Genomic DNA, 26048 nt, shown 5'->3' on the forward strand with positions numbered 1-26048 from the left:
CTGCTAGTTATAGTTCTGGAGACTGGTTACCTTTTAGGATATGCCAGGAGTTTTTGGATGGATATTTTGATATCCTGGTTGTTTTCATTGATGTTTTTCCCCATTCTTTTTTCTTCCTTTTTGATTATTTCAAAGATGAATGTTTTTTTATTTTTCAGCATGGAGTGAGCTTTGTACTGCCAAGTTTTATTTCTGCATTTATTTTTTTCCTGGAGGACTGTATTGTTTGACAGCCTTTATGGTAGCTATCTTTAGCCCTGACCCTGGATTGGTCCTTATCCAGTGAATGGGCTAATAGGACACAGAGCCATGTTGGCCCTGGACCATTGGAAAATTTTATAAAGCTAAATTTTGAGATAATGAAGACTGAATTCTTTTCCTGATTCTAAAAACCTAGAGCTGTGAAATTCACCATATTGAGTTGCTACATTATGAGACATTTATATTTGATACTCAGTATTAATACTTAAGCTTATTGTGGATCCTGCTTTTTCCATTCTCAGTGAGTGCAATTTCCTGAGAATTTATGAGTTATACCCATATCACTTATAATTTTTCCAAATTTAATTTTCTTCTACATAGTTCAGCTTACTACAGATGGAGAAAAATTTGTGGCCTAAAATTAAATAGATATTTCCATCAACTCTCAATGTGACTTTTGAAAAGGAAACAGTTTATGATAACCATTTCAAGATATGTTGTTTTTAAAATTTTTAGTTCTGTACACCTGTGTCCTGGGTAACTCTTATAAACAACCCTCCTTAAATATTTTTTTTATTCCAGAAAGTATGGGACATGAGTGGAAAATAGTGCCTTATGAATTTGATTTTTATACCTATTATAGAAAAAGCTAGTCTGATGAGAAGACATCCTGACAAATTGACATGTTTTGATAGGTGTTGAGGTAATTGTACAGATTTAAAAAATTAAACAAATTGCAAACAGAGATTTCTGCAGCAGGTTAATCCCAATATCAAGTTTTTGTGTTAGTTTTAGCATTGCTAAACATGACAAAGATTTTTTTTTTTTTTTTTTTTTGGCATTTCTGAGCGTGTGATATAAATTTGGTGCTGAGATGGGTCAACTGTATAACACAGTAAGAAAGAATTTGTTTCCTAGATGTTAGTGGAAGATATTCCCAAATCTGCAGTGTAAGATGATTAAATAACATAACTATGTTTGTTCATATTTACTATAAATACTTAAATTGCCTATAGAAAGTCCACTTTTTAAAGTGCATCTGCTTATAGAGTTGCTCTTTCTATTCAGTAGAACTTTAAAAATACAATATTTTGTTGTCACCAAGGAGCATGAATAGCAGAGTATAAAGCAAAGGTATGTGGATTGTTTCTGCCATATAAATTTAAAAAATCTTATCCAGTAAAGGATGCCATTTTAAAAATAGGACGGGCTTCTATGCTTTCTTTTTTTAAAAGCATATACATATTGAAGTTTGCTAAATATATATTTCTTGTTATGTCACAATATCACAAATACATTCTGTCAACATGACTTATTACTGTTGATGTTACCTATGATCACCTGGCTGAGGTAGTGTTTATCAGGTTTCCTCACAATAATACTATTCTATTCCCCTTTCCACACTTCACACTTTGGAAAGAAATCATACTATACAGCCCACACTTAAGAAGTGGAGAGTTATGCCCCTTCTGTTTGAGGGCAGAGTGTCTATATAAATTATACGGAATTTTTCTACACAGGAGATTTGTATATTCTTCCCATTTATTCAGTCATTTATGTCGGTATTGATTCATGGTTATTTAATTTACACTTTGCATTTGAATTTAATACTTCTTTATTTATTTTGTTACTCAAAGTGTTCTAGCTTTGACCATTGGGAGACTTCTAATTGGCACCTTTGTCTCTTTGACATACCCCCATCATTGTGGGGTTTTTAGGGTTTTTGTTTTTAGTATTTCTTACTCTCTGACACTGTAAGATACTTATATATCTTGTGTATTTCCTGCCACAATCCTAGAATCGTAGGAGCCTCGTTCCTTTAATTAGAGAATGGCATTCAAACCCAACACCTGGACTTGGTGTGCTTATTGCTACTGTGGGATGTTATAGACCCTCTCAGCTGACAGAGCAAATGGGTTTATACTAACCTGTGTATAAACACATACCCATAAACTATACATCTATGTGTGTATGTATGTGTATATATCTGTATCTGTCTACGTATCTCTTCTGTATCAATATGAAGCTGAACATGAGTTCATACTGATATCACTGGCTCTAACCCATTACCACAGAGATCATTCTATGTGCCTCCCCTTGCTTGTTTATAACCTCCCACAGCAATGGTGAGAAATCTGGCTCCCATCATCTACTACTCCTTTGCTAAATACTTCAATTCCTGTATATGTGTATAGTGGTTTCAGAATTGTTAATCCATAGCCCCATGGGAAACAACTTTATCAACTAGAACACAGTTCTTCTGTACAGTTCTTTTTATTTTTAGTCTTACAGACTTGACTCACTTCCAAGGTTACTCAGTTTATTAGGACCTTTTCTACTTACCTCCTTCAGTGAAGTTCTTTTATACATTTGTAATACAATTAGATTTGTGTGTGTATGTGTATGTCACACTCTGCATCCCATTCTGGGATTTCCTGACCTCTTAAGTGATTTTTAAAAATTTATGTACATTCAAGTTCAGTCTTTATGGTGTAAATTTCTATGGGTTTTGACAAATGTGTGGTGGTACATATATACTATTGCAGTGTCATACCGAATAGTTTCACCACCCTAAAAAATCCCCGTGCTTCACCTATTCAACTCTTCCTCTACCCCTGAACTCTTTGTAATCACTCATCTGTTAATGATCTATAGTTTTGCCTTTTCCATAATGACATATAGCCTTTTTAGACTGGTTTATCTCACTTAACCAAATGCATTTACAATTCATCCATGTCTTTTTGTTAGCTGATGTTTTCACTGAATAGTATTACATTGTGTGGATGTACCAGTTTGTTTATCCATTCACCTACTGAAGGATATCTTGATTACTTCTAGTTTTTGGCAACTGTGAATAAAGCTGCAGTATACATTTGCATGCTGACTTTTATGTGGATGTAAGTTTTCAGATTAGTTGGGTAAATACCTAGGACCATAATTGCTGAATTTTATGGTATGTTTAATTTTCTAGAAATTGTCAAACTGTCCATTTTGTATTCTCATCAACAGTGAATGAGAGTTTATGTTGCTATGCATGTTCACCAGCAATTCATAGGAGTTAGTGTTTTTGCATTTTAGTCATTCTAATAAGTGTTTAATGCTATCTCAGTGTTAATTTGCAATTCCTAATGATAGAGATGTTCGGCGTTTTTATATGCTTATTTGCCAATTATATATCTTCTTTGATAAAGTGTCTGTTCGGTACTTTCCCCTGTTTTAAAATTTGTTTTATGTTGTTTGTTCTTATTGTTGATTTTTAGGAGTTCTTTGTATATTTTGGACACTAGTCTTATACAATATATGTGTTTTGCAAATATTTTCTCCCAGCCTATGGTTTTTCTTTTTATTCTCTTCATTAACAGTGTCTTTCACAGAGGAGATATTTGTAGTTTTGATATCCCCCATGAGTTTTTTTTTCATGAATCTTGCTTTTAGTGTTTTATCTATAAACCCACCATTAAACTCCAGGTCACATAGATTTTCTCCTGTGTTTTCTTCCAGAAGTTTTCTGGGTTATATTAAGGATCTGTGATCTATTTCGAGTTAATTTTTGTGAAAGCCATGAGGTCTGTGTCTTGGTCCTTTTTTGGCATGTGGTTGTCCACTTGTTCCAGCACCCTTTGTTTAAAAAGATTATCCTTTCTACATCGAGTTGCCTTTCGAGTCTTTTCACAGATCAGTTGACTGTATTTTTGTGGGTTTGTTTCAGGGCTCTTTTTTCTGTTCCATTGATTTATCAGTGATATATGTATCTATTTTTTGTCAAAATTATACTGTCTTGATTATAGTAGTTTTATAAAAGTCTTAAAATTGGATACTGTGAGTCCTTCAACTTTATTTTTCTTACTTAGTACTATGTTGGCTGTTTTAGGTCTTTGCCTTTCCATACAGACTTCAGAAACATTTTGTCAACATTTACAAATTAGCTTGCTGGACTTTTACCTGCTGGACTTTTTATTGGGATTTAATTGAATCTATACACCAAGTTAAGAAGAAATTACATCTTAACAGTATTGAGTCTTTTAATCCACGAACATGGAATGTCTCTCAACTTATTTAGAACTTTGATTTCTTTCATCATTGCACACAGATTCTGTACATATTTTGTTAGGTCTAAGTGGTTTTAGATAGGTTTGTTTTTTGTTTTTTTGTGGGGTTTTTTTGGTGCTATTAAAAATGTTTGTTTTTGTATTCCTGGAATAAATCCCACTTGATTACAACATATGATCCTTTTAATGTATTGTTGAATTCAGCATGCTAATATTTTGTTGAGGATTTTCGCATCTGTGTTTATCAGGCATATAGGCCTATAATTTTCTTTTTTTTGTGGTATCCTTGTTTGGTTTTGGTATCAAGGTAATGCTGGCCTTGTAAAATGTGTTTGGAAGAGTTCCCCCCTCTTCTGTTTTTTGGAAGAGTTTGAGAAGGATTGGTATTAATTCTTCTTTGAATGTTTTGTAGAATTTACCAGTGAAGGCTTCTGCTCCTGGAATTTTGTTGGTTTTTGATTACTGAATCAATCTCCTTGCCAGTAATTGATCTGTTCAGATTTTCTATTTTTATTTTTCTGTTTCATCATGATACACTTTTGGTGTATGTTTCTAGGAATTTATCCATTTCTTCTAGGTTGTTCAGTTTGTTGGTGTATAATTGTTCATAGTAGTTTCTTATGACCCTTTGTATGTCTGTGTTACTAGTTGTAACATCTCCTCTTTCATTTCTGATTTGAGTCCTCTCACGTTTTCTTAGGGAGTCTAACAACAGGGTTGTCAATTTTGTTTATCTTTTTAAAGAGCCAGCTCTTAATTTCATTGATTTGTCTATTGTCTTTTTAGTCTCTGTTTCATTTATCCGTGCTCTAATCTTTGTTATTTCCTTTTACGAACTTTGGGCTTCATTTATTCTTTTTCTAGTTCCTTGAGATATAAAGTTAGGTTGTTTATTTGAGCCTTCTCTTGTTTTTTGAGGTAGATGTTTATTGCTATGAACTTCCCTCTCAGAAATGCTTTTGCTGCATCCCATAAATTTTTGCATGTTATTTTTCCATTTTGTTTCAAGGTATTTTTTTTTTATTTCTCTCTTGATTTCTTTTTTGACCCACTGGTTATTCAGTAGCATGTTGTTTAATCTCCACATTCTTATAGTTTTCTTTTTATAACTAATTTCTAGTTTCATACATTTGTGATTCAATACCCACAATTCAGGTCGCAGCTTTTCACTCTGTGTCACAATAGACTCCTGCCACCTTGCACACCATGCAACTGCTTTTCTAGGACAGAATGGTGCCGGGTGTGCTGGGAGGCTCTCTTCTGGGGGAGCGGAATGGGTCTGTGCCTTGCTGGGCCCTTTAAGATTTGGACTTTTGAATCCCAGCCACCAGCCAGAGATAAAACAGAACTGTGGTGCAGGCATGCCAGGGGGCACAGACAGGTTGAGGGCAGTGATCTGACGAAAGCCTTGGACGCAGGAGAGGAGATTGTTCACTTTTCTGTGGGGGGCCTCCTGAACAGTGGTGGCCATGAGTACCCCTCCCCAGAGACCAGAAGGTGGGGCCTCCCCCCCAACCCCGCCCAGCACAGTTGGACTTCAGAGAGAAACAGCACCGGTGGAGTGGTGGAGTTGCTTACACCAACCCCCTCCCCCCCCGCCCCGGCGCCTGGCAGGGGCATCTTTGCAAGAGCAGGTCTGACTGTGAGCCAGTCCAGTGGGTCTCTCCCTCAGAAGACCAACACAGGCGCCCTGCCCCATCCTTCCCCCCCTACCCCCATGTACCAGGTCTGCTGATCATAGAGGCTCCAAAGGGTCAGCTTCAGTTCTGGTGGAAATAGGACCAGGCTTTCTTTTATTCTTTATTCTTTTTTCTTTTTTCTTTATTGCTTACAAGAGACTCATTTTAGATCCAAAGACACCTCCAGATTGAAAGTGAGGGGGTAGAGAACCATCTATCATGCTAATGGACATCAAAAGAAAGCCAGAGTACTGATATCAGACAAACCAGATTTTAAATCAAAGACTATAATAAGAGATGAAGAAGAGCACTATATTGTAATAAAGGGCTCTATCCAACAAGAATAAATATTTATTCCCCAACTTGGGAGCGACCAAATATGTAAATCAATTAATAACAAACTTAAAGAAACTCATTGATAATAATACAATAATAGTAGGGGACTTTAACACCCCACTCACAGCAATGGCCAGATGATGTAAGCAAAAGATCAACAAGAAAACAATGGTTTTGAATGACACGCTGGACCAGATGGACTTAACACACATATTCAGAGCATTTCATCCTAAAGCAACAGAATACATGTTCTTTTCGAGTGCACATGGAACATTCTCCAAAATAGATCACATACTGGGTCACAAATCAGGCCCCAACCAGTGCAAAAAGATTGAGATCATACTGTGCATATTTTCAGACCACAACGCTATGAAACTTGAAGTCAAGAACAAGAAAAAATTTGGAAAGACCACAAATACATGGAGGTTAAAGAACGTCCTAGTAAAGAATGAATGGCTTCACCAGGAAATTAAAGAAGAAATAAAAAAAATACATGGAAGCAAATGAAAGTGAAAACATGACAGTCCAAAACCTTTGGGACGCAGCAAAGGCGGTCCTAAGAGGGAAGTATATAGCAGTACAGGCCTTCCTCAAGAAGCAAGAAAACTCTCCAGTATACAACCTAACCTTACACCTAAAGGAGCTGGGAAAAGAACAGCGAGTAAAGCCTAGAACCAGAGAAGAGGGGAAATAATTAAGATTAGAGCAGAAATAAATGATACAGAAACTGAAAAAAAAAAAAAAAGTAGAACAGATCAATGAACTAGGGGCTGGTTCTTTGAAAGAATTAACAAAATTGATAAACCCCTAGGCAGACTTATCAAAAAGAAAAGAGAAAGGACCCAAATAAGTAAAATCACAATGAAAGAGGAAAGATCACAACCAACACAGCAGAAATACAAACAGTTATAAGAGAATATTATGGGGCGCCTGGGTGGCTCAGTCGTTGAGCGTCTGTCTTCGGCTCAGGTTGGGATCCCAGGGTCCTGGGATCAGGCCCTGCATCGGGCTCTCTGCTCTGCCGGAGGCCTGCTTCTCCCTCTCCCACTCCCCCTGCTTGTGTTCCCTCTCTCGCTGTGTCTCTTCTCTGTCAAATAAATAAATAAAATCTTTTTTTTAAAAGAGAATATTATGAGCAGTTATATCCCAACAAATTGGGTAATCTGGAAGAAATGGACAAATTCCTAGAAATATAAACTACCAAAACTGAAACAGGAAGAAACAGAAAATTTGAACAGACCCATAACCAGCAAAGAAATTGAATCAGTAATCAGGAATCTCCCAACAAATAGGGGAATGCAAATCAAAAGTAAAGAAAGGACGAGGAAAAGAAGAATTTCAGACAGATTAGCCCTTTTATTCTACAAACATAAGATATACACTCATAGATCTTTTAATATAAAGCAATTTAGAATGCAGTGTGATAAAGTAATATGAATGTTTGATATTTCCTGTTGTATGTTTCTGTCAATTTTGTGGAATCAGCAACTGTTCATTGACCTCCTGCTATTATATGGAAATCATTGGGGAGGTTACTGAATGTAGGCAACCTGTCCTTTAAGAAACATAAATACTGCTTATTTAAAAATATAACTTACAGCATCTCTGGTTATATTTTGAAATATATCAGCTTAAAATAAATAGCCACTAGTCTCTTTCTGAAAAGTATTGATAGTATGTTAGTAAATAGAATAACCTGTTTTATGAACCTATATTATCTGTGTAAATCTCCAATTAATGGAGTTTGTTCTAGTGTTTTGTCTTTGGTGCCCTCTTGTGGATTTTTTATAAACTGCTTGTAACAACACTTTTTAAAGGTGTTACTTTTTTATTTTTAAATATTTGATTTTAGAATCTTTATATTTTGTCAATCTTTTGACATGCTTTTGGCTGCAGGAGAAAAAAGAAAAACCATGGTTACGGTTGCTTTTACTTTTTAATTTACTCTTTTGTATATCAGTATTGTGCACAGGGGATGTAAGATAATCTTTTGTTTGGAAACTTTTAATATAATGCCAAGAACTTGTGCAGTCTTGCTTCATGGAGCCTCTGAAGTCCTGCCCACACGCCTTCTCACCATTTAGGCTTGTACTGATGAACAAGTCTTTTATGACTTTTGGAAATCGTGAATGCTTTGATGTAACTTTAAAACATGCCTGTGAACATGCAAAAAGTTAGGATCCACGAAGGCAGAAGTTTCTGTTTGTTAAAGACAGGTATGTCAAAGACTGCAGCTGTATAAGCTCTTATGCGTCTCTTGCAGCGAAACAGAAGGACCACCTACTTATAGCAGTGGGAAGAAAGTTCATTCTTTGTACAGATTTTCAGATACTGTAAATCTTAGTAGCTTTTAATTGGTGAATACCAATTTATTACTTTTTTCAGCCTGTCAGACACTGAAGCAGGGCTTCAGGACACCTGTTTGAAGGAGAGGATTTTTGATGTTTTCTCAGTAGTTCTTAGCTCAGTTGAGTTGAATGTGGTCCTAATGAGACCAGAGTTAACCAGCTGTTCTGCTGTGGGCCATTTCACTGGTAACACAGTGAAATAGATGCTGCAGGGTTTATTGATAAAGAGACAGTGGGGTAAGCGCTCCCCTCCGCTGTATTGGGAAGTGGAATTTGAAGGTAATGCTGTGTGGGCCCCATCAGACTTTCACCTTGCTGGAGCAGAGAGGTATTTTTAGTTCAGTTGTACCATCGGGCTCTTCCTTGCTGTGAGACATAGAAGCAAATGGACAATGGTACCCTTTGACTTTTGCTTTTACTAATTCAAGTAATAACTCAAATTTATTTGTTGACACAGGTTAGCATGTTAGCGTAACCAACAACCCCGAATTTAGTCATGCCCAGGGAGAGAAGTGAAAGATGCCTGCCATGCTTTTCCCCGATTTTATGTCCGTTCCCTTGAAGTTGCACCATATATGCTTGATTGATTTCTGTTTGACTCTTTCACCACAAATTGATCTTAAGATTTCAGTGCTTTTATCATGTGATGAAGTAGCAAATTCTATTAAGTCGTGTTTTAGTTACAAATAGCTGGCATTATCTATTTTCTCTTCTGTCTTCATCTATTCAAGTTAGAACCTTTCACACTTTTCTCTTTAGAGTCAGTTTCATCTCTTTAGGTTCAGAGTATTGGAGTTATTTTGATATTTGTCCAGAAAGTTTCCATAATATATTGATTCTTCTTTCATGGTTTCTTTCAGATTTGACTTGTGGTTTCTGTTTCTGTAGACCTTTTCAGTACAGGCTGTGATTACCTCAAATCTGGATTTTAACCTTCTGATTCTCTTTCTCCAGTCTTCTCCTCCAATTCATCCTTTAGTTTCCAAGGTTCCTCTTCTCTGCCAAGCAGCTCATGCAGGTTCTTAGTGTATAGAGCACTCTATAAACTGTAGGTCATTTTTTAATGCAGTCAAATTTACTTAATGCTTTTCCCTTCTAGCCAGAATATTTCTACATTTGTGCTTGTTTTTTTTTTTTTTTTCCAATCTAGAATGCCATTGTATACTCCTAATTTTTATCCTAGAAATTTTTGTCTTAGAAAGATGCAACTTTCTAAGGGGACTAACTTAATTTTAAGGAGGGAGTCTTAATTCTGTTGTTTGATGTTCCTACCCATTCTCAGTAGCTTGTCTATTCATTGTTTATCTTCTGGATTGTGAGCTCAACTCTAGCTTGGTTTTATTTCTGAGAATGATGTGTGAGTTCTGGGTTGAAGATTGAGTTTGAGTCCCCACTTAGGGTGGATTTTTATTTGTTTCCATCAGGCACCCCAGGTACTTCCATAGTGGTACTGCATTAGGCTAATAATTTCTCAGCATGAGGGTCCCCAGACCTTGTGGGTAATGTTAGAAAGCCCTGAAACCATGTCTGCACCTTCTAAAAGGAAGCACCGCCCCCCCCCCGACCTCCCATCTTTCCCTAAAGCCCAAGTGATTTAGACAAGTTTGCCTGTCGTCCTTCTTTGCCTGTGAGTACATTTTTTCTTGTTCACCCTTTCACTGAGGATGTAGACCTTCAAGAACCCCAACTTTATGCAGGGGTTTCAGTTCCACTTTGGAGAGAACCCAAAGACTTGTCGCTTGTCCCCCTTTATCCACGAAAATGGATACCCATCACCACCCCACCCCCATCATCTTATGCCCCTAAGGCAGCCTTTAAGGCCAGATTTAGCTTATTCTCACTGTTTCCCAGCTCTCTTTGGGGCCCGTGTGGATTCCCTTTAATATCTTAAAAGCTCAGTTATGCATTTAGAGTATGTTTGTTACGTTGTTTGCTATTTCAGTGTCATCCCTGATTCTCACCTCTAAGAGGTTTGAAAGATATCCAGACCACTATAATATTGCAGCTTTTTGTATAATTGGTTCACTTATATATCTTATACATTCACTTTTTTCTTTAAAAAATAGTTTTGGGAAAAAAAATAAAAAATTTTTTATGCAGTAGCAGAATGCATACTCAATTGAATTGTCTAGTTGAATCAAAACCATTAAGATCACTGCTGTATGCTGTTTATGTGCTGTTGTGTAATTATACTAGCAATAAAGATGTATTTAATATTTCAAGAAGAGAAGTAATTAGAATATTTTCAATTAGAAGGATACCTATTTAAGAAATAGTCTATTTCATTGTTACAAATAGCAAATGCTTTCTTTTTTTAAAATTTTCGCGGGGCGCCTGGGTGGCTCAGTTGGTTAAGCGACTGCCTTCGGCTCAGGTCATGATCCTGGAGTCCCGGGATCGAGTCCCACATCGGGCTCCCTGCTCAGCAGGGAGCCTGCTTCTCCCTCTGACCCTCCCCCCTCTCATGTGCTCTCTCTCATTCTCTCTCTCAAATAAATAAATAAAATTAAAAAAAAATAAAAAATAAAAAAATAAATAAAATTTTCTCTAATTTGATTTAATGTTTGGAAAATCAGTATTAGAAACAAATGAAAAAAAATAATGCCTTCAGTAAGAAATATATGTAGGTTAGTTGTTATAAAACTTATGTACAAATAGCAACAGCTTTTGTCTACATCAACAATAATGGCTTTCTAAAGTGTGTAAATAACTTTAAAATCAGTCAAAGAGTAGATGAATATTTAGAAAATCCTTTAAGGTAGTAGATATTACATGTGTGAAGACACCTAATGCAAAGTCTGATTATTTCTCGGACTGTTATAGCATAAATCTGTCTTAGCAATGGAGTAGGATTTCCTAATAATGTTTTCAAATATTTGTATTCCATGTGGATTTTATGATTCATAACCTGGATTATCATCAGTACTGTGTTTTGCATTCCTGGCACATGATGACCACTGATTGAAATGCTATTGTATTCCTTACTGGAATTGGCTCCTTTCTACAGTGGAGAAGCATCTGTTCCACAGACCTTTTTCTATAATAAAGTATCAACATGTTTTTCTTCTGCTTTTCTTTTGTGAGGAATAACAGAGTGTGTATAAATGAAGTATAACTTTGGAAGAACCTTTTAAATAACTGTTTTATTGTAAAAATGCTAAAAGTACCAAATGAAATTTTAGTCATAATCTAAAATATCAAGAATAATTTCAGAGTTAATGATTTTTTTAGAGTAAAAAGTGTTGCTGAAAAGTTTTTGCCACCATGAACAAGTTATTAGTGTTTGAGTCTTCAAATTTCATATAAACTAGTTCTCATTCCATTTTTGCTTTTATTAATTACTGTTTGGGTGCCACCTTTCATTAGTGAATTGAATCCTCTGTTTTTTTGCATTGCTATTTTTTTCTGCCAATTTGTAAATTAGATTAGCATCCTTTAGCGAACTGACTATGTAAGTGAAAATAATACGCCGTAAAAGCAATCCCTTCCAAACTTGGTTCAATGTTTTTATAATTTTATAGATTGCCTGAGCCAATTGTGTGAATCCAGAGGTGCAACCCTCATTATCCCCTTGTAGATTCAACTCAATTTGGCATATAGGAGGACTAAAAGTATTATTTCACACCAACTGAATGGAATGTTTCTTGTTAAGTTTAATTGTCATAGCATTGACTCTTACAAGGATAAGAGACAAATGACTCACACATATAAAAATAGAGTTAGTGTTTTGGGAATTAAACTGGTTGCAACCATGATAAGATACTAAACTAGCAGTCAATTTTTAATAGAAATTTTTTTTCTATTCAGTTCTATTCTATTCAATTTTTTTATAGAAAATCAGCTCTTTCCCTTCCTTCTCAGTGGGGTCTACTGGAAAGAGTAAATTCCAGTTTGTTTTTTTTAAGCTTTTGGACTAAGTACAAATCAGTTTATATATGTGTATGTCAGTTTCTTTCTCTTAACTTAGCAAAATGAAACATGCTCCAGTTAACCTGTAATGTAAATTCAGCCAGACTTGAGAAATGCTGTAAATAATTTTAAAGCCTTATAAAATTGGAAGGTAGATCTTGGGCTTTAGAATCAGAATGACCTAGTTAGAATCCTTACTCCTCTACTTATTTGTTGTGTGACCTTAGACAAATTATTAAACTCATTTGAACTTCAGTTTCATCATCTGCACAGTAGAGTTAATAATATCTCACAGGATTGGGGCGCCTGGGTGGCTCAGTTGTTGAGTGTCTGCCTTCGGCTCAGGTCATGATCCCGGGGTCCTGGGATCGAGCCCCGCATTGGGCTCCCTGCTCCGCGGGAAGCTTGCTTCTCCCTCTCCCACTCCTCTGCTTGTGTTCCCTCTCTCGCTGTGTCTCTCTCTGTCAAATAAATAAATAAAATCTTAAAAAAAAAAATTATCTCCCAGGATTAATAAGAGGATTAAATGGGAATATCCTACCAAAAGTCCTCATTAGCATAGTGCTTCTAACTCACTGGTAACTGCTTTTATGTTTATTAGAAAAATGACCAACTAATAATTCTAGTTGATAGCATTATTTTCCCTCTCAAAGTTTCTTCAATAGCCATTCTATATTTTAAAATAATACATTAGTTTAAATAAAATCCTACTCTAGAACTTTACATAACATCATCCTTTAGTTCTGTGCTTTGGCACTACCTCATAATAAGGGCTTTAACATTAGTTTAATAGCTTATGTACTAAGAACAGGCTTTGTACTGGATACCAGGAATATAACTGTTAAGATTTGGTTACTGCCCTTATAGATTTTGGACTCTAATGGGAGATTTGGACAAGTCAAGTGTATAGACGATTACAGTATAGTAGTAAGCATGTGAATGGCATAAGCATGAGGTGCTATGACAGTACAGAATATGGCACCTAATTCAGTTTTGGCGTATCTGAGCCGAGAAGGGATGGCTGAGTGTAGTTCTGTTAAAGAAAGAAGCTGTAATATAAAGCACTCACCCAAATTTATGTATATATGTTACAAAGTATGTATCCTTTAAAACGTAATTTAAGGGCAGCTTCCTCTCTGAGGCTTTCTTCATTTGTTATAGGCAGAGTTAGAGGCTCTATTCTTGGTACTCCCATTGTACTTTGCCAATACTTTTCTCATAGTACTTAACAAATTGCCTTGGAATTTATCGTTCACATGTCGGTTTCTGTTAGACACTAAGCTCCTTAAAAAACCAAAATGTAGCAAAACTGTTTCTTATTTATCTTTGTATCTCCAATGCCTGGTCTACTCCTTGACATATTATAAATTTACAATAAATGCTTATTGAATGAATTAATAAGTGAAAATATAAATGGATCCATTCATTAAATTTTTAATAAGTACCTATTATGTGCCAGGTGTTCAAAGCGTTGGGGATTGATAGTGAAAAAGAAGCCTCTGCCTTCATCAAACTATTCTAGTGGTAGAGAAGGCCAGGTATAAGCTATGAAGAGTACAGAAGGATAAAAGATTGATGGAGAGTTCAATTTTAATTTGGTCAGAAAAAGTCTCACTAACGTGGTGACATCTAAGCGGAGACTTGAGTTAAGTAAAGGATAAAGCTGTCTTGTGGAAGAGCATTCCAGGTTGAGAGATCAGCCAATTTAAAGGCTAGAGGGGGAACATGCTTAGAATGCTCAAGAAGCAGCCAAGGGGAGGCCAGCATTGCTGGGACTTGGTGAGTGAGAAGGAATGTGATAGGAGATAGGCCTGGCAGATATTACTGAGCCAGATCACATTTGGCTGAGAAAGATTTTGGATTTTATTCTAAGTGTGACAGGAAGCCAAATGCAGGGTTTTGAGCAGGAGAATAACATGATGTGATTGATTTATCTGAAAGAATCAATCTGCCTATTGTTTGGGAGACTAAAGTGGGCAAGTGTAGAAACCGTGAAAACTGTTCAGAGGCTGTTTTTTAAATAGTTTTTAATAGTTATATATATATAGCTTACATATATAGCTTATATTTTTAAATACTTTAAAAAAATTTTTTTAAAGGATTTTATTTATTTACTTGACAGAGAGATAGAGAGCGGCAGGGAGAGGGAGAAGGAGGCTCTCCGCCGAGCAGGGAGCCCAATGTGGGGCTCGATCCCAGGACCCTGGGATCATGACCTGAGCCAAAGGCAGCAGCTTAGCTGACTGAGCCACCCAAGCACCCCTTTTTAATACTTTTAATAGCTGTTTTTAATAGTATAAATAAGAGAAGATGGCGGGTTTCACTAGGATGGACCAAATAATTTGTATAAGACCCTTTGGGAATAGGAGCTGGTGGTATAAGCTGTTAAAATTGTAATCCTGTACCTCTAGCTTAAGCATTCAAGTAGATCAAAATTTAAATATAAGTAAGGTACATGCATTTAGTGGAGTGATGGACTAAGAAATATAAGAACTAGTTTTCTTACTTCAGCTTTGCTTTTAAATAGGTATGTGTCCTTGGAGAAGTCTCTTACTTTCTATGAGCCTCATTTTTTTCAGATATAAAATGAGGTGTTGAATTATTACAGGTTCATGATTTTATAGTTGTGTGAATAAGTAAATATATAATGAATGCCTACTGTATACGGACTACCAAGTGAAACACTTGAGTAGATTCAGAGGTACTGTAAGGCATTCTTGTCTATAAGATACTTATATTTATAAAAGATTTGACAAAACAGTTATTCACAGTTTGAGATCATAAATTTAAATGCAGGAGTGTATGATGCACATTATAAATTCTATAGAAGTTTGGAAAAGGGGTAATTAATAAAGACTAAAGTAGCCATGAAGGTAACAGATACTTGATCTGGGATTATACCATTTAGTTAAAATGGATAGAGAGGAAAGAGCATTCTGGGTAGAGAAGAAGACATAAACAAAGAGGAAGTCTTAATGACATAGTGTGACATGGGTTTATAGCAGCTAAAGATTCAGTTAAGGTCAGCCTGACTAAATTGGAGGATATGTGAACAATGGGAAAATAAGATTAGCCAGATAAAATAAGATACATTAAAATCTAGGCAGAAATATTTAGCTTTTAATGCAGGCAAGAACTGTGGTCATTAGAGATTTCAGTAGGATATTATGATACTATAATATTCAAGAAAGCTTGGTATGGTATATGGACTTTGAAGAAAGTGTGAAACTACTTTGTTCCTAGTAATATGTAGGCATTTTGCATGTCTTTTCTCATTTAATCGTAACTCCAATGAAAGAAACTAAAATCTAGAGAGTTTAAATAGCTTGCCTAAAGGTCTTATATCTATTAAGTGATTTGAGCCAGGATTTGAACTAATATCTGTCTGATTTTAGAAGTCAGGGTGGGAGAGACTGTTGAGTCAGGGCACTTTTCCTGTATTCACCCAAGTATGAGGTAATCAGGAATTTACTCAGTAGCAGTAGGAATAGAAAAGAAGAGGTGGAGCTGGGAGAGAGATTTCTGAAAAAGAACTTGCTGACTGAGTGAATATGGGGAATCAAGGAGAGAATAAACCTAAGAGGACCTGTTGACTTTTTACTCTCGGGTAGCTAATGAAGATTTCTGTGCTTTATATTAGTTGTTTTTGGGGATGGCAGCAGAGAGGAGAGACTAAAGAGGTGGATGAAATGATACCTGATTTGGGAATGCCAAGTTTTAAACATCATTTAAGCATTTAAGTAGTAAATAAAGTCAGGAAAATTTCAGGATTTGGGAGTCTTCAACATGTTAGATAGTCAAAGCATAAGAATGAAGAAGTTTTCTAAAAGAGACTCATGAAAGAAGCACAAAAGACTTAGATACTGCTGAATTTATCATGCAGGTTGAGGAAGAGAAAGGGCTGTCAAATAGCTGAGAACAACATGGATGTTCCTGTTCTCTGTATTTGTATTTGACCTCTGTCAGAATTAGGTTTTGCTTGTTTGTTTCTACTTAAAGTGGAATAGATAATAAATGAATTTCACCGCATGATCAAGTTTTTCCAAATAACAGATTGTTTGGTCTCTCAAACAGAATTTGTTAGTTTATTTTTTGGCCCTATTTCAGTTTATCTTTGATGAACATTCTAAAGAGCAATTTTTTGTTCATACTTCTATTACTGATTTGATCCTTCTGTGAATTTACATTTAAAAACTAATGGCTAGGTTATGATAAAAGCAATAAAAGGCAACTTAAGATACACAGGCAACAAAAGAAAATAGATAAATTCAACTTCATCAAAATTAAGAACTTTTGTGCATCAAAGGAACCATCAAAAGAGTGAAAAGACAATCTACAAAATGGGGAGAAATATTTGCAGATCATCTATCTGCTAAGGGATTAATATCCAGAATATATAATGATCTTCTGCAACTCAACAACAAAAAACAACCTATATAAAAAATGGGCAAAGGACATGAATAAACATTTCTCCAAAGAAGATACACGAATGGTCAGTTAAGCACACGAACAGATGCTCAGCTTCACTACTCATTAGGGATGTGCAAATCAAACCACAGTGAGATACCACATATCCACTAGGATGGCTGCTATCAAAAAAACAGAGAAGAACAAGTGTCAGTGAAGATGTGGACAAAATGGAACTCTGTGCACTGTTGGTGGGAGCGTAAAATGGTGTAGCAACTGTAGAAAACACCTTGGTGGTTTCTCAAGAAATTAAAAAAGAATTACCATATGGTACAGAATTACACTTCTAGGCATAGACTCAAAAGAATTGAGAACAGGGACTCAAATAAATACTTGTACACCAGTGTTCATAGCAGCATTATTCATAATAGCCAAAAGGTGTAAACAACCTAGTGTTCATCAAGACATGAATGGGTAAACAAATGTGGTGTGTGTGTGTGTGTGTGTGTGTGTGTGTATGTAATGGAATATTATTCAGTCTTAAATGAAATTCTGACACATGCTACAACATGGATGAACCTTGAAGACATTATGCTAAGTGAAATAAGCCAGACACAAAGACCATATATTGGTTGCTTCTACTAATGTGAGGTATCTACAATAGACAAATTCATCATAACAGAAAGCAGAAAAGAGGTTACCAGAGATTGGGGGAAGGGAGGAATGGAGAGTTATTTTTTAATGGGCACAGAGTTTCTGTTTGGGATAATGAAAAAGTTCTGGAAATGGATGTTGGTGCTGACTGCATTAATACTGTGAATGTACTTAATGCCACACAGCTATACAATTAAAAATTATTAAAATGGTAAATTTTATGTTATATATATTTATCATAATTTTAACAAAAAAGCCAATGGCATTTGTACAAAGTTATGTAAATGTTGTGGCTGTTAGAATAGTGCCAACATATTCTGTCTTTAATGTGCTCTCTTGTATTTGTTTTGTTACCATATTCTCTATTTTGCATTTGATAATTTACCTATCTTAATTCTTATTTTATTTTTTAATTTAAATTCAGTTAATTAACATATAATGTATTATTATTTCAGAGGTAGAGTTCAGTGATTCATCAGTCTTATATAACACCCAGTGCTCATTACATCATGTACCCTCCTTAATGTCCATCACCCAGTTACCCCCTCCCCTCCAGCAAGCCTCAGTTTGTTTCCTATGATTAAGAGTCTCTTATGGTTTGTCTCCCTCCCTGGTTTCATCTTGTTTTATTTTTCCCTCCCTTCCCCTATGATCGTCTGTTTTGTTTTCTTAAATTCCACATATGAGTGAGATCATATGGTAATTGTCTTTCTCTGATTAACTTATTTCGCTTAGCATAATATCCTCTAGTTCCATCCACATTGCTGAAAATGGCAAGATTTCATTTTTTTGATGGATGAGTAGTATTCCATCATATGTATATATACCACTTCTTTCTTATCCATTCATCTGTCAGTGGACATGTGGGCTCTTTCCATAGTTTGGCTGTTGTGAGCATTGCTGCTATAAACATTGGGGTGCAGGTGACCCTTCAGATCACTACATTTGTATCTTTGGGGTAAATCCTTAGCAGTGCACTTGCTGGGTGGTAAGGTAATTCTATTTTCAACTTTCTGAGGAGTTTCCATTCTGTTTTCCAGAGTGGCTGCACCAGCTTATGTTCCCACCAACAATGTAAGAGGGTTCCCCTTTCTCCGCATCCTCACCAACATTTGTCATTTCCTGAGTGGTTAATTTTAGCCATTCTGGCTGGTGTGCGGTGGTATTTCATTGTGGTTTTGATTTGTATTTCCCTGATGCCAAGTGATGTGGAGCATTTTTTCATGGGTCTGTTGGCCATTTGTAGGTCTGCTTTGGAGAAATGTCTGTTCATGTCTTCTGCCCATTTCTTGATTGTTAATCCTCATTTTATTTATTTATTTTTTTCTTCAAAGATTTTATTTACTTTATTTATTTATTTATTTATTTATTTATTTATTTTTTTGCGAGAGAGAGTGAGAGTGAGCACGAGAGGGAGGAGGGTCAGAGGGAGAAGCAGACTCCCCGCTGAGCAGGGAGCCCGATGTGGGACTCGATCCCGGGACTCCAGGATCATGACCTGAGCCGAAGGCAGTCGCCCAACCAACTGAGCCACCCAGGCGCCCTGTTAATCCTCATTTTAAAAAACAACTAGCAGCCTTCTATTTCATCAATTTCTGTTGCTTGAGCTTTAATTACTTAAAACTTTATATTATTTATATATATATATATATATTTATATATATATTTATTTATAAATAACTTTGGCTCTTATGATAACATTTGTATGTGTGTCTTTATATTAAAATTAGTACTTATAATAGTATTTTTCATTATTAAAAGTAAAATGTTTTTTATTGAATTATAAAATGTTTATATAAATAATATTAAGAGGGGGATGGGCAAAATGGGTGAAAGGGAGTGGGAGCTAGAGGTTTTCAGCTGTGGAATAAATAAGTCATGAGATGAAAGGTGTAGCATAGACAATATAGCCAATGGTATTGTAATAGTGTTGTATGGTGACACGTGGTAGCTACACTTGTGGTAAGCATAGCATAATATAGAGAGATGTTGGATCACTATGTTGTACACTTGGAACTAGTGTAACATTGTGTGTCAACTATACTTCAGTTAAAAAAGTATAATATGCTTGTCATGTTGTTAAGAATGAAGAAATCCAGCTGTCTCAGAAAAGTCTTCCTTCATTGCAGTATTTTTGCTTGCAGGACGAAGATGAGCTGGATTCCCACACCATGGTGAAGACTAGCTCAGAGAGTGTGGGCACAATGAAGGCCACAAGCACAATGAGTGAAGGGGCGCAGACCATGATTGAACATAATAGCACGATGTTAGAATCTGACCTGGGGACCATGGTTATAAACAGTGAAGATGAAGAAGAAGAAGATGGAACTATGAAAAGTATGTGGCTTTTTCCTGTTGAATATTCGTTTTCTATTTAAAAGTACACTTCTGTTGAAACCAAGATAGTTCTCTCTTACTTTTTATAGCCAGTTGTGGAAAATTTTGTTTCTGGGCACTATTTAACAGTTAAAAAAGTATGGCATAAATAAATTTTTAAAAAAATTTTAGTATAGCAGAAAGCAGCACATCTCTAACTTAGGGTTAGGGAGCTTTTTTCTGTTAAAAGATGCTAACCCATAATTTAATTTGTAAAGTATTTTAGAGATAAAAAGATAGCAATCCTAACATTTACTTTTCCAATAAAAAAGTGAACATAAAAGTCTGTTCCAATAAATACAACATAATATTATTTCATGTTGTCTAAATTATCGGTTAAGCCACAGATGACGGGGGGGTGCAAGCCAAGAGAAGAAACACTAGAAAGAAGGATCAAGAGACAGGGATACTCCTGGAGAAAATTCAGTTCAGTGCATATTTACTACCACTTGTCATGTGTGAGGCACTGTGCCAGGCGTGCTGAGGGGGCTAAAATGACGACTGAGACATTCTCTCTAATCTCTGTTGCTTACAGAGGGATGAAGAGAGAGATACTTTCAGAGACTAGCATTTCTTTTTGTGTATGTATAACTTTTTCAAGATTGCAGGTAACAAGGTAGGACATTGTGATTTCACAGTTAGAGGCAAAAGCAGATTCATTACCTTTTGATACCTACTGACCTTCCTCTTCCCCCTACTACGCTAGTCACGTGTGGTCAGTGTCAAAGTCTAAGCACTAGGCTGTTCTCCACTACACAGCACTGCTTCTAAATGGCACAAAAGCAGTAATACATGATTTCTTGCATTATACAGCCTGGCAAGTTATAAATATTCAGGAATTTGCTTCTATTATAAAGTGAAAATAGGAAGCAGTTTCCTCTGACATTTCTGTTTTCTTCTTGCTACTCCCCCCATGAGGCTGCTTAGTAAGTCTTACCTCATGGCTTCAAGCCATTTGTTCACTGCTTTTGCTTTCTTCACATTCCCTAGTACATACAGCACGTTATGGTTGTAGACTTTGAAAGGGAGGGTCATGAAGCACAAAATGCAAGCAGATTGCCATAGAGTTATTCCTAGGTGGGAACTGGGAAAGGGATATGAATTTATTTTTAATCTCCCACAACTGTGAGTCTCCTGAGCCTTTACCCTGGAAAGCAGCCTGAAACGTGTATTCCTAGCTAGGCTTCTGACTACAGTAGGCATTCTGCCTCCAGAACATGGTTACCCAACGGTATTGGATGGTCTTGGAGCCTCCAAAGCCAGCTAGTGGTAGGGTACAAGCTATGTGCCCTCTAGATCAAAAAGACCCTATGATAAGACAGTTTACAACGAATTACCCATTAGCATGTAGCATCACTTTTCCACAGCTGATAAAATTCTTTTAGTCAAACTCTATCATTCTTAGCAGACCAGTTAGAGGACCATTGAGTGCTTTGTTATATCTTCTAGAGAGCTACTGATCTCCCTACAAAACTATATAAACAACTTTTTCTATGCAGTCACATAGTTGAATGTCAACATATAATCAGTGGTTATTAAAAACAAGTTTTTATACAATCTAATTCATGTTGGATTATATTTCAAGGAAGTGGTATGTGATGACGATTTATCAGACATCATACTTTAAAATTACAGTACAGATTTCCACATATTTTTTGTAGTGAGTTTTAGCTTTGACAGCCACAGAAATCATTAAATATATGTTATAATTTTATGCCCTAAATATGATATTTTTGGGCCACAGAGATTTTACTGAAAGCTCATTTTTAAGTTGAGCAGATAGTGGCTTATATACTTGCATTTGTTTATGTGCTTTAGCAGATTTTAAATCCCATGAGCCAACTTTCCATGTATTTTAAGTGTCTGCAATTTAGACATCATTCTGTAATGTGGGACTTATGCGTTCCCCAGAAACTATAATCAAGTGATGTTAGTGTAACCCACAGGGTTATTCGTACTATAGTATAACAATAGTAAAGAATATAAAGAAGTTATTGAGGCAGAACTTACTTACCCTGAAACCACATAATTAGTTTTAGTTGGTTTTTTTTTTCATGATCTAAATCTTCTTTAAAACTTCTTAGATTAGTTGGTGTGAGTTCTCAGGTTACGTCATACCAAAGCCCCATTTGCTAATATGTCTCTAGCATTTTTGTCCCCCCCCCAAATTATAGCAACATATTATTTTTAATTTTCTAAAATCTCTAAATCTCTACAATGTTATATTGTGTGCTGAAGACCCTGATTTCCATAACCTTTTCCATTGGAGTCTCAAATGAGTTATCATATATTCTTGTCAGTTTAAATTATGTTTGCATACTCTTTTATACCTTTATTCATGAAGCTAGAAATTATGGACCTGTTTTCCTTACTTCTGAAAAGTGTGGTGATATGACTCTAGGAAACAAGTTATTTTTTTTTTTTAAGTTTTATTTATTTATTTGACAGAGAGAGCACAAGTAGGCAGAGTGGTAGATAGAGGGAGAGGGAGAAGCAGGCTCCCCGCTGAGCAGAGAGCCTGATGCAGGGCTCGATCCCAGGAGCCTGGGATCAGAAGCAAAGTTATTAAAAGATCTTTTGAAGGGAAGTAGAGAAAAGTGACAAAAAATACTTAAAATTTGATCTGTTTTTTAAAAAAGTGGGTATGAGGGCATGTCTCCAGAAGAACTCTCGAAACCTGTTTTCAGCAGCGATGGCATCGCTTTCACCCTCCCTCTCCCACTGATCCCACTCACATCTCCCTGGGGCCTCCTCGGAGCCCAGGGGATGTCCAGGCTTCTGCCTGGCAACCCAGGTCTTTTACACTCTGGCACCAGAGTCAGATGGCTCTCTCTATCCTTATATATTGTGTTTTATCCAGTTGGAATTATGAATGTTTGACAGTAGGTATAAGCAGGTTAGTTGTCATTAAGGAAATCAACATTTGGGACTTTGCATCCTGAAGGAGTGGATGAGGAAGGTCAAGAATCCATTGTCATCACATTTCTGAGATAATAGAGATTGTTTCTTTGGGAGTAGCTCTGGGAAAGTGGTTGTTTCAGCAAAGAGAAGACTGGGGTCTTTTACCTTGTTCAGCTTAGATCTACACAGTTCTGTTTTCTGTGGTGGAACTTTCTGGTCTTACAGAGGTGGGGCTGGATTGGTAGCTCTAGTTGCTGGGAGGGAACTGTCTCTGTTGGTATCTGAGGAAGAGCCACACTCTCCAGTCAGGTTAGAGATTATGCTTCTTGGCTTTAGCCACTCCCTCATTCATATCCTTAATTTCTCTGCCCTATTCTCTTTCTTTTTCCCCCCGGCAAAATGTGACTGTGGATCAGTCTGTTTGTCCATCTTCTATGCATCTTCACCATGGCTGCTGAGTGCTGATGGAAGCAATCTCAGATCTGTACAGATGAAGATAACCACTTGGGCCCTCAGAACTTTCCTAGAGGCCTGTTTCTCTCCTTCAGCTCTTTCTCCTACAAAGTGGCTATTTTAGACCTTCACGAAATTTCTTCCTGCCACTTCTCCTCTCAGTTTCAATAGATGACCTTGCTTTCTGCTTCATAGAGAAAAAAATTTTTCATAGAGAAAAAAATTAAACATTATCACGTGAGAACGTAGAAAAGCTATATAGGTGTTTTAGACATAGACTTTGGTATAAGATAGAAAAATTAAGCCATCCTTAACTTCTCTTTCTTCCTCACCCCTCACTGAATGAACATCATAAGATAGAAAAATTAAGCCATCCTTAACTTCTCTTTCTTCCTCACCCCTCACTGAATGAACATCATCTCATGAGTTCCGCCTCCTGAATATCTCTGTTCTCTTCCTACCGTCTCTGCTTGCATTTCTGTAGTGTAGATCCTCATAGTCTGTCATGTGAAAGGTTTCCTAATTGATCCCCTGCCTCCATTCTTGGTCCCTGCACTCCTCACAAATTCAAGGTAGCACAGACATAAATGTGAGTGATTTGAATGGCAAGATGAGGAGGAAATGGTGAGGGAGCACTCAGCTGATCTGATATCTCTTAAGTAGGAGTATGATGAGTAATATGTGTTGAGATAACTTGCAAGTTGGAGAACTATATTACCTTATTTGTGAAATTTGATGTCTCTTTGAGAAGGATGGTAAAAAGTACCACAGAAGCATGAAAGAGTGAATTTGAATTTTATTATTTTTTATTTTCAGAAAAAATGTGGATTTCTGAAATTATAGCTGTCATCAGTGGAGGGTCTGGCATGGGCCAACATTGTGCTTAGGACTTTGCATACATGATCTCACTGACCCCCCCACAAGGACCCTGTAGAGTAGCATTGTTACTACCATTTGCCCCTACGGAAACTGAGGCTTGGCAATGTGAAGTGATTCGTCCAAGGCCTCACAGCAAGTAAGCGGTGGAACCAGTCGATAGACCCAGGTTTGGCCCCCAAATCATATCATTACTCAGGGGCTGGTGAACTTGACATCCCTCTTGGACAGGAGTCTAAAACATCTATGAATCCTTTAGGAAAGGAGACCTGGATCATTATAACTCCACATAGGTTGCTGGGACCAAATCATCTCAGAATAATATTATTTCCTTTTTTAGACAGCATTGCTAAGCTTCTAGGTCAGAGGAAGTGCTAGGTTTGAATATTGTGTTTTAGGAGTTCGGAAAGGTATTTGACAAGGTCTCTGAAGAGATCCTTGTAGACACTGTGTAGTATGAAGTAGCTGATAGTTCTGCTATGAGGGTTGAACGGTTATACCTAAATAGGCTTGTATCAGTCAGGGTTGATTGGAGGACACAGAAACTGCTCTAGGTGTTTTAAACATAAAGAGATTTAAGTCAGAGATGTGAATATTAACAAAATCAGTGGAAAGGTTGGAGGAGAGGGCTGTGTGTAGACCAGGCCTCCAGGAATGACTCCTACATCCCAGAAGCGACCCTGCCTGGAACCTACTACGGCTGCTGTCGTCAGGAAGGCAGTGAATCCAGAGGCTGCCACTGGCCTCTGGAGTTCAGTACTACAGACTGAGCTCGGTCCCTGTTGCTCTTGTGGGACATGGATGCTACCAGTGCTCCTGCACCTGGGAGGCTGGTGACTGGATGCTGGCATGCTGCTCTCAGGCCCTCACAGCTTCGTAACCGCGCCTGCCAGAGGCTCACGGCCTCTGCCTCACCTCTTGCTTTCCCACTCATGAGAAAGTGCGTTATTCAGGATAAGGTGCAGGGAGTTCTGGGAAATGCAGTGTTTAGCTCTCCAGAGGCAATGCGGCGGTTGCTAGATTTCAGTCAACCATAGTGTTAAATCATAAATTGTCAACGAGAAGATTTCTCATTGATGCTCCAGGGCTTAGGCGTCAGCTCTGGCTAGGCTCAACATTTTTTACAGAAACTTGGATGAAGCTATAGAATGAAAGTCTGTTAGAATTGCAAATGACATGAAGTGGAGCAAAATAAAAATACATTTTAAGACATGATCAGGATCCTCAGAGATCTCCACAGGCCGGAGCAGTGGGCTTGATTTACAAGATAAATCCTGCTCCTGGGTCCATGTAACTAACCTCACAAGTGTCCATCATAGCAGTAGCCCCTCAGAGATGCGGGTTCTGCAGACCAGAGTAGGGCCTGGGCATCTCTAAACAATAAAACATATGTGCTATGGTGAGCACTGTGAATTGTGTAGGACTTTTGAATCACAGACCTGTACCTCTGAAACAAATAATACATTATATGTTTAAAAAAAAAAAAAGAAGATAGTAGGAAGGGAAAAATGAAGGGGGGAAATCAGAGGGGGAGACGAACCATGAGAGACTATGGACTCTGAGAAACAAACTGAGGGCTCTAGAGGGGAGGGGGGTGGGGGGATGGGTTAGCCTGGTGATGCGTATTAAAGAGGGCACGTACTGAATGGAGCACTGGGTGTTATATGCAAACAGTGAATCATGGAACACTACATCAAAAACTAATGATGTAATGTATGGTGATTAACATAATAAAAAAAACCAAAAAATCAAAACAGCAAAACTGTACAAGTACTTCTGAGGTGTGGCTAGGACTGATAACCATTTTTTAGAACGAGGAAATAAGCAGCTTCACTCGGCTCTTAGGGCCTAGAACTTAC

The 26048-nt window shown here is 37.0% G+C and overlaps 1 protein-coding gene across 5 annotated transcripts in view; it reads left to right on the forward strand.

The window, feature by feature from the left end:
• STK3 (serine/threonine kinase 3) overlaps positions 1-26048 on the forward strand; it is a 267137-nt gene that overhangs the window by 164687 nt on the left and 76402 nt on the right. For all 5 annotated transcript variants that reach the window (XM_036086510.2, XM_036086515.2, XM_036086513.2 and 2 more), the window contains one exon: positions 19728-19920. In XM_036086510.2, the coding sequence (XP_035942403.1) occupies positions 19728-19920 (193 nt within the window). The remainder of the gene's footprint in view (positions 1-19727; positions 19921-26048) is intronic.

The sequence above is a fragment of the Halichoerus grypus genome, chromosome 5 (genome assembly GCF_964656455.1).
Source record: "Halichoerus grypus chromosome 5, mHalGry1.hap1.1, whole genome shotgun sequence".
Classification (NCBI taxonomy): Eukaryota; Metazoa; Chordata; class Mammalia; order Carnivora; family Phocidae; genus Halichoerus; species Halichoerus grypus.